Source organism: Gobio gobio, assembly GCF_949357685.1.
Source record: "Gobio gobio genome assembly, chromosome: 2".
Classification (NCBI taxonomy): Eukaryota; Metazoa; Chordata; class Actinopteri; order Cypriniformes; family Gobionidae; genus Gobio; species Gobio gobio.
In genome coordinates this window covers 64,998,351-65,014,639 of record NC_137098.1, presented here as the reverse complement: position 1 = coordinate 65,014,639, position 16,289 = coordinate 64,998,351, and the positions used below count along the sequence as shown (strand labels likewise).

The window sequence follows — 16,289 nt, the reverse complement described above, 5'->3', positions numbered from 1 at the left end:
CAAATTTCATCTTTTGTTCAGGTGCTCCCTCGTTCCTTTCTTCCATTTCTCATTTCTACCTCGACTGCCTTTTTGGATACTTCAATACATGGTACGTTATTGTAGCTCCTTTAATGCAGAATCATATTATGTCTTCACTGCCGCGTGTAAAGCTAATCAGATTTCATTTTACTTCAGTAAAATTACAAAATTCTGTAGGCTTTGAGCTCTCTCTCGGTCAATTGGATCTGACAGTGAAGAGTGAGTAAAAGGCTGGTGACATTAACATGCCTGTGACAGAATCAAGTGAGCTGAAAAGTGCACAGTCATGCTAAAAACCAACCCATCAGTCCCGCTCACACATGCCCCTGATTGACCGCCCGCCTCCAGCCTTCAAACATCTCCCACAGGGTCCGGATACTTTCTCCACAGGCTTACTCAGCCTTGCGGGAACCACCGGACAAGAACAAGAGGAAAAGATAGAAGCAATTAGAGCATCCTAAAAGAAGAATTTAGGCTTTGGGCTTTACAAAATTAGATCTATTGTTGCAGAAGGCAAATGACTAATGTAGAAAATGGCATATTCAAAAGTTTGGGGTCAGAATTTTTTTTAATTAGAGTTAAATTAAATTAATCAAAAGAGTAAATACTTTTAGATTGTTTCAAATAAATGAAATAATGCCATCACGTTTTCTAAAAACACAGTAAGCAGCTTTTCAACATTGCTAATATTAATCAGAAATGTTTCTTGAGCAGAAAATCATCATATCAGAATGATTTCTGAAGGATCATGTGACACTGAAGACTGGAGTAATAATGCTGAACATACAGCTTTGATCACAGGAATAAATGACATTTTACAACATATTAAAAAAGAAAAGTTTAATTTATGATAATATTTCATTGTACTGTATGTCTGGTCAAACAAATGCACATATAAATCAAATACAATTCCATTCTGTACTCTCGTGGCATCCAAAAATGAATAATTCTGCTTTAGTTAGCCCTAAAACAGGCTGTAACAGATGACGCTATATATAGTCAAAGGAACAAGAACAAAAGAGAGACAAATAATGAGACTATATACAGCTGTATACGTTGCCTGGGGCAGTCGGGGGCCAAGATGGTCCCTAAGTAAGTGATGTGGTAGCTTTGATCTCCTGTCCACCCCCTCTTCTAACTCTCACATGGATCAACTGCAGCACGGCGTGCACACACTTCTGTAAAGGAGTAAATCTGTACATCTACACTGCAGTTCTTGGGCATGGATTTACTATAGGCTATACAGGGGTGCACATAACTGGTAAATGCGTGGTAAAATGCACACCAGAAAACGTAGAGGGAAGCGCTTTTGAGTACCAACGTTTTTGGGGACAGGGACATATTTTTCTCCATCTCTGGTAAGATAGCAATCATGATTATAAGTGTTATGTGCACCCCTGACTATAATTATTCGGGGTGCAACAGATTGCAGTTGATCCGTTATCCGTACGGACCAGGCCCCACGATTCGGCATGCATGTGATTCGCAGATTAGAGTGAAAGTTTAACAATTGGACGGGTTTTGTCTTGCTAATGTACATATTCAAACGATTTTAAAAACGGAAGAAGAGGCGAAAATCGGGACTCGCACATTGTTATCTGTGCGTGCAGCCGCACACACACACGTAGCCCACGCACGCAGACAGAGAGAGAGAGGCGCGTTTCAGACAGCGCTAGAACACTGAATTGATTCATTTTGCTTGAATGGTAGGGGGGGTCAAAATTAATCGTTTCTACGATGCATTGCGATGCAGACGAGGGCGATTCGGTATCGGTTCAGGAATAGACGATAACCGATTATAATGTATACTGACGCTTTTCTGATGTCATTTACATGCTTTGTTGCGGTAGCGTATAATAGCAGAGGGAGGCGAGACGCGAGTGCGAGTAATTGAAATGCTCCAACTACTTTAAAAGCTAGGCTTTTATGAACAACCTGGAGAAGACACACGCTGTGTGTAAATCATGTCACGCACAAATAAAATATGCAGTGGGTAATACCACTAACTTGAGAAACCACATCAGCCGTTTTCATCCTGAGCTGTTAACGCCTGTGCTTGGCTCAGCCAAAAATAGATCAAATGATATCAACGTTACAGTCCTTAAAGGTCCCGTTTTTCCAGTTTTTTTGAAGCTTTGATTGTGTTTACAGTGTGCAATATAACATGTGTTCATGTTTCACATGTAAAAAACACAGTATTTTTCACACAATTTACTTATCTGTATACCGCTGTTTTCACTGTCCTAACAATGGCTTGAAAGATTTCCCTGTTCTATGAAGTCCCTCCTTCAGAAACACGTAACGAGTTCTGATTATGCCAGCGGTTCCAGTGTTGTGATTCGACAGCAGCTTAGCGCACGTTGCCCGGAAAGGTCACGCCTCTTACCATAACGGGGAGATGAACGCGCTCAAACTACAGCCCCTGAAGGCCAAACAAAGGTGATTTGACTCCGGGATGAAAATAACAGCGTCTGGACATGGCGACAAACGCAACCGAACGCAACACTTCCTCTTCTCCACGAGGGAGAGCAGCAAGACCACGCCCCCTTTTTTGCGTATTCTTGAGGGCGGAGGTTAGTCAACAAACTGTTCTACTGACGTCATTAAAGCAGGATGTACAGGGATGTAGTCCAGACCAGCCGTTCGCTGTAGGCTTTGAAAGGGAACTTCTGTTAAATAAAATATCTCGCTTGGCATTGAACTTTGAGCTTTATCATTTTACAGGTTTTATATATGCTCTAACAGCAACATTACACACTAACTAAAGTTTGAAAAATGGGATCACGAAGAACAGGACCTTTAAAGAGCCTGTATACACCTGGTCACTTCATACATCTGATTTATCAAAACGATTTCATTTACACTTGGTCACATAAATGTACAACCCCAAATCAGAAAAAGTTGGGACAGTATGGAAAACGCAAAAAAAGAAAAAAAAAGAAGTGATTTCTAAATTTACTTTGACTTGTATTTCATTGCAGACAATATGAACACAAAATATTTCGTGTTTTGTCTGGTCAACTTCATGTCATTTGTAAATATGCATCCTTTCCTGTCATTCAGACCTGCAACACATTTAAAAAAAAAGTTCTGACAGGAGCAATTTAGGGCTAGTAATGAGGTAAAATGGTTCAATAATGATGTGATTTGAAACAGGTGATGTCAACAGGTGATTGTAATTATGATTTGGTACAAAAGCAGCATCCAAGAAAGGTCTAATCCTTTAGGAGCAAAGATGGGCCGAGGATCGCCAGTTTGCCAACAAATACGTGAGAAAATTATTGAAATGTTTAAAAACAATGTTCCTCAAAGAAAGATAGGAAGAGATTTGGATATTTCACATTCAACAGTGCATAACATAATTAAAAGATTCAAGGAATCTGGAGGAATTTCAGTGCGTAAAGGACAAGGGCGCAAGCCTAAGCTGAACAACCGTGATCTCCGATCCCTCAGGCGGCACTGCATCAAGAATCGTCATTCATCTATAAGCGATATCACCACATGGGCTCAGGACTACTTTGGCAAACCTTTGTCAAGTACCACAATACGTAGTTACATCCACAAATGCCAGTTAAAACTGTACTGTGCCAAAAGGAAGCCCTATGTTAACAGTGTCCAGAAGCGCCGTCGACTTCTCTGGGCTCGGAGGCATCTGGGATGGACCATCACAACAGTGGAAACGTGTACTGTGGTCAGATGAATCAGTGTTTGAGGTATTTTTTGGGAGGAATGGACGCCGTGTGCTCCGGACCAAAGAAGAAAAGGATCATCCAGACTGTTACCAGCAACAAGTCCAAAAGCCAGGGTCTGTCATGGTATGGGGTTGTGTCAGTGCCCTTGGCAAAGGTAACTTGCACTTCTGTGAAGGCACCATTAATGCTGAAAAGTACATAGAGATTTTGGAGCATAATATGCTGCCTTCAAGAAGACATCTTTTCCAGGGACGTCCATGCATATTTCAACAAGACAATGCAAAACCACATTCTGCACACATTACAAAGTCCTGGCTGCGGAGGAAGAGGGTACGGGTACTTGACTGGCCTGCCTGCAGTCCCGACCTGTCTCCAATAGAGAATGTGTGGCGCATTTTGAAGCGCAAAATGCGACAACGAAGACCCCGTACTGTTGCCCACCTTAAGACTTGTTTGCAGGAAGAATGGGACAAAATTACACCTGAAACACTTAATCACTTGGTGTCTTCAGTCCCTAAACATCTTTTAAGTGTTGGGAAAAGGAATGGCAACAATACAAAGTGATAATTGCTTTACTGTCCCAACTTTTTTTTAAATGTGTTGCAGGTCTGAATGACAGGAAAAGATGCATATTTACAAATGACATGAAGTTGACCAGACAAAACATGAAATATATTGTGTTCATATTGTCTGCAATGAAATACAAGTCAAAGTAAATTTAGAAATCACTTCTTTTTTTATTTTATTTGCGTTTTCCATACTGTCCCAACTTTTTCTGATTTGGGGTTGTATCTCCGCAAAACGGATTTATATCCGATCTCCAATTCCCGCACTATATGCAGATTTAATGGAGTTCACGTCTCCGAAAACAACAGATATGAGCTGCATTTTATTAATCATCAGTTAATTTCAAGATCAAAGACGCAATAGGAGCGAGCGCGGCAACAGCACTGGTAAGCTCATTCAGTTTCTTTACTTGCACCTGCGACTTTCTTTCGGTTTTAATTGCGGTAGTTTGTGCACTGGCTTGATGAAGAGATACTCAGATGCTCGTCTGCGGCGATGCGTGCTTCAGTAGTGCCGTCATATCTGGCTATAACATGTCATATACCAAATTGAAAATTGAGGATGCAGTGCATCATCAATGCATGGTGATATCGAATTGAACTGAATCGATGACAGGATAATCGTAATCGAACCGAACCGTGAGACCAGTGTAGGTTCACACCCTTATTGAAAGGGAACACTTGGGTTCACACAAAATTATTATGTTTTGGCAAGTATTCTCTCGGTTTTGTCATAAGTGAACAGTTGAAGAGTTCAGATGCAAAAGCCTCTAAAAGCCACTTCGGTCAAAAATGAGATAACGATACAGAGTGAATGCTCTCCACATATAGTATACATTCGTAAAATACTTTCACTTCAAACCCACTAAATCCCAGCCTCAGCCCATTCAGAAGTACCGGTACTTAGGTAGAAACCTATACATAGAAGCCTGACAAAAATGCTTATTTTAAAGAAAAACGACAGACGGAGGCTTTTGCATCTGAAGTCTTCAGTTGAGAAAGAAACCGGATGTGTGTCAGTACATTCGGTCTTAAAGTGACAGCAGCTATTTCCTGCTGTTGCCTGTGTCATTATCGTTAATAAAGAACACAAAATATAGCTTTAACTTAATTTATATAGTGAATCAATAGTGTTATTTTACATTTAGGCAGCTTGTAACAGGGCCGTTTCTAGCCATTCTGACGCCCTAGGCAAAATCCTTATTAATGCTCCCAGTCAAATTTTAAAAAGCAACATTGGTATTACTGGTATTAATTAACAAATACATACATACATTCCAAATTATATTTGTATATATTTGTTAATAAGCATTAACATGAATACCAGTAGCATTGTGTAGCCAGATTCCTGTATAACTCTAGGCCTATATAATATATAGCCTAAATTTGTGCAATCCCTAGTTACTAAGAAATTGTTCTCAGACATAACTACATAATTATTACGTGAAAGTAATACGAATAAATACTGATTCAGTGTGGTTTTTGTTACTCATTGACGCTTGGACTTCCCCTTTAAAAAACGTGACGCTTTGCCCTCTGTGTGTACCACACTGCTCGCATTGATTACTATCAGAACTGAATGAATCGATTCAGCATTCAACACCATCCGTAAAGATGCGTTAATTATGACCAAGTGATTTAATAAAGGATGTATTAATGTTGTGATTTATTATACCATTTTTCAATTGGCCATAAAGTTTTATATGGGACAATTACAAAACACACTGATTCTTTTAACAATGCATTGGCGCAGAAACCTTTTGGAGGAGTAAATAAGAGAAGAAAGCTTTATAGAGTCAAAATATAACTGCACACTAACATACACACCGAGCACATTTCACAGCGTGATTTCTCGACTGCCACAAATACTGCCCTGACAAAATACAGATTTGTGCACTTTTTACCGTACCTGTTTTTTTTTTAAATTGGCCTTTAGTTTGAATGTAGCTTTATTGTATAGTTTAAAAAGCATTACCTAGAGCATTGACCGATGCTGAGTGCTCCAAACACAATTTTTTTTGACAGTAATTGGTAGTACTCTGAACCAATCGCATATAGGAATCGTCAGATTGACAGTTCTCTGATCCAATAGTGTTGGGGAACAAGTGTGTGTGTGTGGGGGGGGGGGGGGGTTGGGGGGCAGCAATAACAATTTAGGGTGGCCGTGACACCCTTTACACAAAAAAATCTAGTGCCAGATAAGCGCTAATTGGCGCCCCTCTTCTGATGGCGTCATAGGAGACGCATAGTTTGCCTAAAAACGGCTCTGGCTTGTAGGAAAAGTGTGCCGCATAAAGTGTGAGCATCAAGCAGTATCTTCAGGTGCACCTTTAAGAACCAGATCAAAATGTTATGTGCAACCTTGTCTATATGTACAACTAAACAAAAGATTTAATTGATTAGATCTGAACTTTATATATATATATATATATATTTATACAATTATGTGATGAAAGTCGAATCGACGTTGACTAGTCGCTGATGACATCATTAATAAACAAATAAGCCTGAACCTCGAGCTGAGACTCAAGTGGGGGTTGCCTTGTGCACAGCTATGGCGTATGACACATCGCTGCACACACACATATAATATATGCAAATATTTTTTTCAGTTTGACGCAGCATCCGTCAACACCTTTGGCTAGTGTTACATTATATGTTACATTAAGCTGTCTGTGAATGTCCTGAAAGACGCGCGCCAGAATCAAGTTCTTTCACGCTTGAGCAAACAATAACACACTGAATTGTGCCAAAATTCCTGTTTTGCCGAGCATTCTCATAAGAGCTTTCTTAAATGAGTTAAATAACGTCTTAAATGAGTGTTGAGAAAATTAGATGTGTGTGACAGCGCGTCAGATCTACGTCATGTTCAGATCGGCGGCAGATCTTAAAGTCACATCAGCCAATAATGATGTCTGTCATCAAAGTTCATCAAAGAACAAAGGGAACAGAGAACATTGTAGCTTTAATTAGGATTCATCTATAATTAATTTATCATTTATCCAGTGCAGAATGTTTGATTACTTTATAAAATTTCTGTATATTTCCTGTTCGACAGGTCGGAAGGCCACAGGTAAATATGACATTTATTATAATAGGTTTATGTGAAGATTGTTCACTTTAATTAATAGATATTTTTTAAAGCCTAATAAAAGTTGAAATTGATCTAGCTTTCAATTATACTGTAATGTTGAATATCTATCATTTAATGTTTAAAAAAAAATCTATTTCATAGAGACATCAGTATCAGAGATACTGGCCTTCATTCATAAAAACATGACATTACAACAAATATTTAACAAATACTGTCTTTAAGTTAATCAATTTGGAGAGTAAATGTAAAATTATTACAATATAAAAATGTTAAAAACTCGATTGGCCGCGCTAATATATACACATATGACGTACAGCTTAATCATACTCTACATTTAGGCATTGATCCACCATTTGCTGCAAAAACATGATGCATTGGATAACATATTTTGTTCTAAAGAGCAAATCTGATGCGCAGGATTGCAAGTCGGCTGGGGAGAGACTGAGTGGATTAAAGGGAATTTTGGAGAAATGGGAACTGGCACATTTGGGAATCTAGGAATCGCCAGATTTGCAGGGGGCTTTGTGAAAGACACATGGTGCACAGAAAGAGATAATGTGGGATGAAAATGAGTGTTGGAATACAGAACGAGAGAGAGAGAGAGAGAGAGAGAGAGAGAGAGAAGGAAAAGGGGAAGAAGGAAAAGAGACAAGAAAATAACTCTGGTCTCTTTGCTGTGAGCACACACTCACATGCCTATGTTCATTCTGACTGCAATGTGCTGGAGAATGCTGATGTGCTATGAGCCATTATACACTGTGGAAGTGAACAAACTGAGGTACAGTAATAAATCTGATGAGTTTTTCCCATAGATTGTAAAAAAATATGGACAAGGCGACTTCATTCTCTTCCGCTGAAGAAAAGTGAAGCCGCTCGAGGTCCGAATATGGCGCTGACATCTTGCGCAGATTTGGGACCTGAGTCTGCGCAGTAGAGAGCAGGAAATAGAGCCGCAATATCAAAAGCCTGCCCACACTCTCGCAGATGCAGAACAATTCATAATGTCAGTGTGAAATACACAGTTATGGAAATGTAGCTAAAGCTTTAATCCCCCCCAAAAAAGAGATCCTCCTCACTCAGAGAAGCCGTCAAACTCAGCTGTCAATCATGACGTCACCCCCCCACCCGTTTTTATAGCATCAAATAACTAACTAAAACCAAACTTATTTAAAGCTGCAGTCCGTAGTTTTTCCTCTTTGTCGCCATCTCTGTTCAAAATCTGCAATTGCAGTTATTGGCGGAATTATCAACTTTACGCAAACTATGCGAACCAATGTTAATCCAATGTTTTGAGGAGAATGTGCGGTTGTCAGTCACCGTGCCAGTGTGGATACTGTCATTCGGGATCACAGATTATACTTTGTGAAAGTATGACCAACATAAGAATTTTCACCAGAAAATGTCATCTGAACAAGTAGCTATAACATTCACTTTTGTTCTGACCAACTAAGGGGAAAAAAAGCATTGCAATAAATTGCGCTGATTAAATCTAACGATCGCTTATCATATTACATCAAACCTTATCATATAACGTATATTTGTTTTCAAATTGTTAATGTTAACAACTTCAGCATTCCATGACTACATTTAATGTGGATTAGGGCTACCTGTAGTTCAGTTTTTCCAGTCTAATTTCTAATACCAACAAATGAATGTGGAGTAACTGAAGCAACAAAGGACCATCTTGGCACTTAGGCTAGAGGTGTTGTAGGGTTATCTGACGCATTGGATCCAAAACAATACGCTTCCAGTCCAGTACTGCATTTATCACCTTTATTTGTCACAGTTCCGATGCTCAAACACATAATAATCCTCATACCCACTCCTGACATGTTCAAAAATTGTTTGCTTCCCTCATTACACCTGGCCTCACTTCCTCTCTGGCTACCTATATACCAATTAAAACCCACACTCCATCCGGTGTCTAACAGTTGAACTACAACAGACATTTAAATAGAGCATAATGGCTCTTACAGTAACATTAGAGGTGAATTGCTCCCTCTCATAGCTAGCACAAAATAACTGATATTTACCATAATGCACATACGAGAAAAACGAGAAAGGCACGACAAAAAAAACTGTATGAATTAAGCGAACAAGTGTGCTTATGTTACATAATTTAACCATTGAAATGACCTGTCCAGCTGAAAAAAAGCTGTCTCTGCGTCCGCTTTGAACCCCTTCAAAACAGAGTTCACGCCACCTTTCAAAAGCCCTTTATATCCTTGTTTACACATTGGCCCGGTTACAGTCTCTTTTTTTTCTGTTTCTTTTGTATTTTACAACGACTGAATCTCCAGTTGTCACTGGTGATTGTAGTTTAAACCTTTCTGGATCCGCTATCAAATTGATAAGATGAATTATATCAAGTGCTGTGAGAAAAGGTTATAAATCTCCACCTCCAACATCCTCACCGTAATCAGAGATGTATAAAGTACTAGAGACACATACTTGAGTAAAAGTACAAGTTCCTTATCAAAAAAGTGACTTGAGTAGAAGTTGAAGTGCTCTTTAAGCACCACAGTTAAGTAGAAGTATTAAAGTATTCAACATTTTTTGTACTTAAGTATTGCAAGTAGTTTATTTTAAAATGTACTACTCAAGTACTGAAAGTAAAAGTACAAGTATTGTGTTATGTAGTTATTAAAGAAAGTAGTCAAAAGTTTGAACATCATATTGTTTTATTATTTCAAATGATTAAGCTAAAGGACAATCACAATGTTGGTAGGTAATTTTTCTACATATTGTCATATAAATAACCTGAAAATACTGTAGTTCATTAACATTAAATCTTACTATAACCACTCTTACTAAAAAAAAAATGGGGTAAGCACACTTATATTCTCATTTCAAGAGGTGTTCTGAGTAAATGATTTGTTTGTAACACTTTACAATATGGTTTGATTTGTTAACATTACATTAGTTAATGTATTAGACTAATAACTAACATGAACTAACCATGATCAATACATTTGTTAATGTATTTATTAATCTTTGTTAATCTTAGTTAATAAAAATACAGCTGTTCATTGTTTGTATATGTTACGTCACAGTGCACATTAACTATGTAAACAAATAGAGAGCAATTTGAGCGCAAGACGCTCGTGTTGTTTTAAAGACAGTGAATGCGCGTTCGCGGGGCTCTCTCGCGCGCTCTCTCTCGCGCGCTCTCTCTCTCGCGCTCTGTCTCTCGCGCTCTCTCTCTCTCGCGCGCTATGTCTCTCTCTCGCACTCTCGCGCGCGTTCTCTCTCTCTCATGCGCGGTAATGTGGGTTTGGAATGGAATGATTCGTAACATTTTTATAATTGTAACGAGTAACGATGCAGCACATAAAAAAAATATCGGAGTAAAAGTATTAAACTCATCGAAAATATGTACTGAAGTAAAAGTGGAAGTAGGAGAAAAAAATAATACTCTAGTAAAGTACAGATACTGCCTTTTAGTACTTAAGTACAGTAGTGAAGTAGTTCTACTTCGTTACTATACATCTCTGACCGTAATATAGCCGTATATACACCTTCTTTATGTGTACAGATGTGATGTAATGACGCAAAGATATGCTTGAATTTCCCGCGGAAATCCACCAGTACCGCTGGAATTAAAAGTAATAATAATAATTTGTTACATTTATATAGCGCTTTTCTAGCGATGTGCAGCACCACCTGAATGATGTGACGGCAGCCATATTGCACCAGAACGCCCAACACACACCAGCTGATGGTGGAGAGGAGACAGAGGGATGAAGCCAATCTTATATATGGCGATGATTAGGAGGATGGACAGGGGCCAATGGGCAAATTTGGCCAGGATGCCGGGGTTACACCCCTACTCTTTATCGAAGGACATCCTGGGATTTTTAATGACCACAGAGGGTCAGGACCTCGGTTTAACGTCTCATCTGAAGGACGGTGCTTGTTACAGTATCGTGTCCCCATCACTATACTGGGGCGTTAGGACCCACACAGACCACAGGCTGAGCGCCCCCTGCTGTCCTCACTAACATCTCTATCAGCAGCAACCTAGTTTTCCCAGTTGGTCTCCCATCCATTCAGTGGGAAACCAGTCTTGTGCTACAGGGTGATATAAACATATAAAAACATTATTACAAGCTTACCATTGTAAATCAAGCTAAGGTAAGCAGATAGTTTTGAACACTGGCTGGTTATGTACTTGCTCAAAAAATTATTTGGACTGCAGCTTAAAAAAAAAACAAACACTTGAAATTAAATCAGCGTGATAAAAGCTGCCTAAAATGACAGAAACCAACTTTAGGAAAAAAGTATATGAAGTGCAATTTGATTGTTTAGTTTGTCTCGTGTCCATTAGATTACATGGAGGGGCGGGGTTTATGAGCTATACTGGGACCTGCCACCTGGGGGCGATCGAGGTGTTTTGGCTCAAGTTTTTGCTGCAGGCTTGCTTTTTCCTCATTAACACGAGTTCCAAATTACAAAGCACTCTTTCATGATTGAAAGTATTGCTTAAATAAGACAATTACCATTGTGAACACAAAACACCTACACTGGATGCCAAAAGAGGTAAAAACCGAGAGGAAAGAAGCAAAAAGGGCTCTGAGATAGCAAATTACTGCTGATGTCAATAATTTGTTTCTCTGGGCAACTTGGCGGCTGGAACCTTAATTGCGAGAGAAAAACACCTCCTCGAAAATCAGCTCTTTCCATCCTCTGAGAGTATCTGTCCACTTTGCTCTCTCTCTCTCGAAAGAAAAAAAAAAAGACAAAAAAAAAGAACTGGAAGAGGAGAAGAAAAAAGACAAATGTTGATGGGTTTTACCTCAGTCTAAAAATCAGTCACTTTTTTGGTTTGTTAACTCCACCAATTTACCGCAATTTGTCGTGAATGTATGCCTTACACTGAAGCATAAGTAATTTCCCTGAACGCTTTAGTCTTTCCAGCTGGCCTCACTCTTAAAGTGAATCATAGGGTAAACTAATCCTGACAAGTCCTGATCCAGGGTGCAGTGGACTGATCATAACGGGTGGAAGGCAAGGACGTGTCCTTAGTCGAGGTCTGGTAAAACTGCACTGTAGTTCAAAGGCAAAAACTCACTTTTCATTTTCACTGTATGGTGCTTTGTAGTGTTAAAGAGCTAGTTCAGTCAAAAATGAAAATCCAGTCTTTATTTGCTCACCCTGCAGGACTTTCTTTCTTCTGCAGAACACAGAAAGATATTTCAAACAGTGTTTCTATCCATATAGTGAAAGTCAGTGGGGTCCAAAACAACACTGGACCCCATTGTATGGACAATACAACACTATTCTCTTCTTTTTTGTTCCACAGAAGAACGTCAGTCATACAGTAAAGTGTAATAAGTAAATTAAGACGATTTTCATTTTTAAGTGAACTATACTTGAGTATTGTAGTATGTACTATGCAGCACCATAGGCATGTATAGGTTCCATTACTATATAGAGTGCAACAGTCGGGTTCTGGAAGTAAAACCCCCTTCATTTTCTCCATAGGGAAAGTGATTTTTAATGATACAGTGATCTACGAGGTTGTAAAAATGATAGTATATGCCATTGTAGAAGCCGATTGCGAGATATTGTCACAAATAAGGATTATATCAACCCAATTAAATATTTCACAAGGTGTTCATTCTTCGAAAATAGACTAGTTAATGATTTAGTTAGGTCACCTTTTAAAAGCAACCTATTTATTACTTCCCTTCCTTAGAAACCAAATAACGGTGATTTCTTGTTGCATCGCTGCATCAATAGGAAGAGAATTACAATAATGTAAAAGAAGTTAAGTGCCCAACCAAATGTAACACTGATCACCATAATGGTGAGGTCAAACAAATTTACATTAATTTATGAAGTCAGCTTATGTGATGTTCTCTCACATTTTCAGTTGCATTGACATTTCAACATTCAAGATGACTTTGGGAAATGAGTGAATGCAGCTAGAGAAAGATAACTGTGGACGTGGAGGAAATTAGTGAAAAGTCTATTAAAGGCGCAGTGTGTAATATTTATGAGGCATTTCTATCTCCATACACTGCGGGTCCCCTTCCAGTTAAGTCGCCATTTTGCGCCGCCATGTTTCTACAGTAGCCCTAAACGGACAAACTTCTCTACAGAGCGCTAGTCATTCTCTGCTCTTTCAGACGACGACATCTTTGTCCTGTGTCAGCCACCATAGCTTCTTTATGTGATTTTTACAATTACGTTAAGACTTGAGTATAGTTAACTAAAAAAAAATAAGTTAGAACAACTGTTGGATATTGTTTCTATATATATATATATTTATATATATTTTTAAATCAATAGTTTTATATGTATCCATTGTTTTGTGTCGTTCGCAGTGCCTAATGGGGTTGTAGATCTTTCCCTCACTAAAGCTGTGTTTTGTGCAGTTTTCAAAGACTTTTTTTTGCTTCTGATAAAAGTTTGTAATGTTGTGATTGACCTCGTAGCTGTTGGTTTGGTTCACGGCTTATACAACAAAGACTTTTTTAAAATCCCTATGGAAAAAATACTTCCAGAACCAAGGCTGCTGAAAAAGTAGGCGGGAACTGTCGCACTTTATTCCACTATCATAACCATAATGCTTTGCTGTGTTGTGTCAGACACTCACCATCTTCTGTGGGCACATAGATGTTGAGGTAGAGACAGTCTTCACTCTGATTCTGGATGTAGGTGGCAGCCACGTCCAAGCTGTCAGTAAACCACACAGGCAGCATGATCTCGGGCAAAACGCCATGTATGTTCTGCGGGCAAACAGGGGCGAACTGCGTGGCATTACGCACTTCCTGCCAGGACCCGGGAGCTTCTGGGGGCTGAAAGCGGCGGTCTCCAATTGGCGCTGTGGCAAAGGGGACGCCCAGGTACTGTTCCACGGGACCCAGGATCTCATTGTTAAGCTCTTTTTTAATCCCACGCAACTTGCCGTAGTTTGTGGTGACGGTGGGATATTTGCTGCCAGGATCAATGCGCTGACACGAGGTCAAGGCGATCCACAATGCCAACCAGAGGAAAGTAATTGCATGGGTGGCCACCGAATTGTGGGCATGGCCCAAATCCCGTTTACAGGCATGGAGTGGATACATGACTGTCTCGTTCTTTTCTCCTCGCTTCGCTTGTTTATTGACTCCCGCTTTGCTTGGTCACAGATGAAGGGCAAAGGAAAGTTAAACTATTATAAGAGAATAAGAAAAAGTGATCCAGCCTGTTTGAGTTTGTCTTTCGGGGAGCAAGAAAAGGGAGGACAGGAATGGGGGACAGTGGAAGGGTTGGGGTGGACGAGGGGCTGAGGTTGTGCTCAGCCCTGGTGAGTTATCGTGGAAATGCTATAGAGAGTAAGAGAGAAAAGTCTGTTACGTTCCATCTCCCTGAGCCGTCCTCATGGGGTCAGTTAAAGAGGTCACGCAGATGATTGCCAATCCTGTCAAGAACAACAAAAAGAGAAAGGGTTAGTCATCAAAGGTTAATTTAGGAGTCGCTACCCTTTGAATGCATGTCGAACACATGAATTTGTACCATGTTGAATGCTGCAACCTGGATTAAAGGATAGTTCACCTGTCATCATTTACTCACCCTCATATCATTCCAAACCAAGACTTTCTTTCTGCAGAACACAAAATAAGATATTTTGAAGAACGTCTCTTTTTAAGTCTAAAGCCCTATTTGGATGGTAATTGTTTCTCATGTGGACTTGCGCGGGTGGTGGGAGAAAAAAAATGACATTCTGGATTCGGATGGCAATAAAATCACAGACTAGCCCCTGTAAATGTTGAAAAAAACATAAGAATGGCTTAAGAATGAAATACAATGGTTGTTTTGGACCCCAGTGATTTTCATCGCAAAGTTGCGGACACATTTACCGTTACTCAACAAACATTTTGCGAAATCCAGTCATTGACCCTGTTGACCAACAGAAAGCTGCATGGTTTGAAAGTGACTTCTGAACTTTGAATACTTTTTGGTAATTTCATGACAATGTAACTGCGACTTTGCATGTTCGTAATATAATTTGCTCTTTATATACTGTATAGTGAAGTGATATACATACAGTGTGCAATTGGAGAGCACAGTATAATGTCTGACAGGACAGGAATTGTTGTTTTTCCATGACTTTGAAGGTGAGTGGTGTTTCATCCATCACTACATTACTGACAATTGACAATAGAGCTTTTTTGCCCTTCTGTTCTGCAGAAGAAAGAAAGTCATACAGGTTTGCATCTACTCTTGAGGGTGAGTTGCGTTGTCAAAAATATCGATATTTCGATATATATCGGTACTGAAATATCTGAAACTGTTCTAATACTCCTTTTCTGCAGTATCGACAAACCGATACGATCTGTGCGTTCTCACTCTCTCTTCTCTCCGACGGCGAATTGACACACACCCGCCTCCTCGCACTCGTTCATAAATCTCTTCGAATAGTGAATAGTGCTTGTATTGTGCATAATTTCAGTCATTTCCACAGGTTTTGATTTTTCATGGCTTATTGTAGACTGGGTAAACCCAGCCCGATCTGCCGGCGATTAGATTTCGCCCTGTAGCTCAGGCTGGAAACCTGTACATATTTCTGTCCTGCTTCTGTTACAAATTTGCAGGGACCAATCACAAACCGGCTTATCCACCTGGCGCGCTATTGGCGGGTTTAACACAATGATGGATAGAGAAGCGATGGACCGTTGGTCTGATTGGTTGAAGGACTATCTAATTGCATACAGAGTCATTTGAACTATGCCCGTTGATCACGCCTCTTGTGCAGTGGAAAATACAGAGCAGACTCCCAGACTAATGTTCAATCTTAAAAGATTGAGCTTGGTCTGGTGATAGCCAGACAAGGCTTATTGCGATTAAATATGTCAAATATGTCAAAATGCCGGTCTTGCTGAGTATTCAGGTAAATACAGTCAGTTTTGGAAAGTAAATAGTTGAGGG

At 39.6% G+C, this 16,289-nt stretch overlaps 1 protein-coding gene across 2 annotated transcripts in view; it reads right to left on the bottom strand.

The window, feature by feature from the left end:
• Positions 1-14,446, bottom strand: part of nlgn2a (neuroligin 2a) — a gene marked incomplete at its 5' end in the record, with an annotated part of 200,344 nt that extends 185,898 nt beyond the window's left edge. For both annotated transcript variants that reach the window (XM_079811033.1, XM_079811034.1), the window contains one exon: positions 13,975-14,446. In XM_079811033.1, the coding sequence (XP_079667159.1) occupies positions 13,975-14,446 (472 nt within the window). The remainder of the gene's footprint in view (positions 1-13,974) is intronic.
• Positions 14,447-16,289: the final 1,843 nt, after the last annotated feature.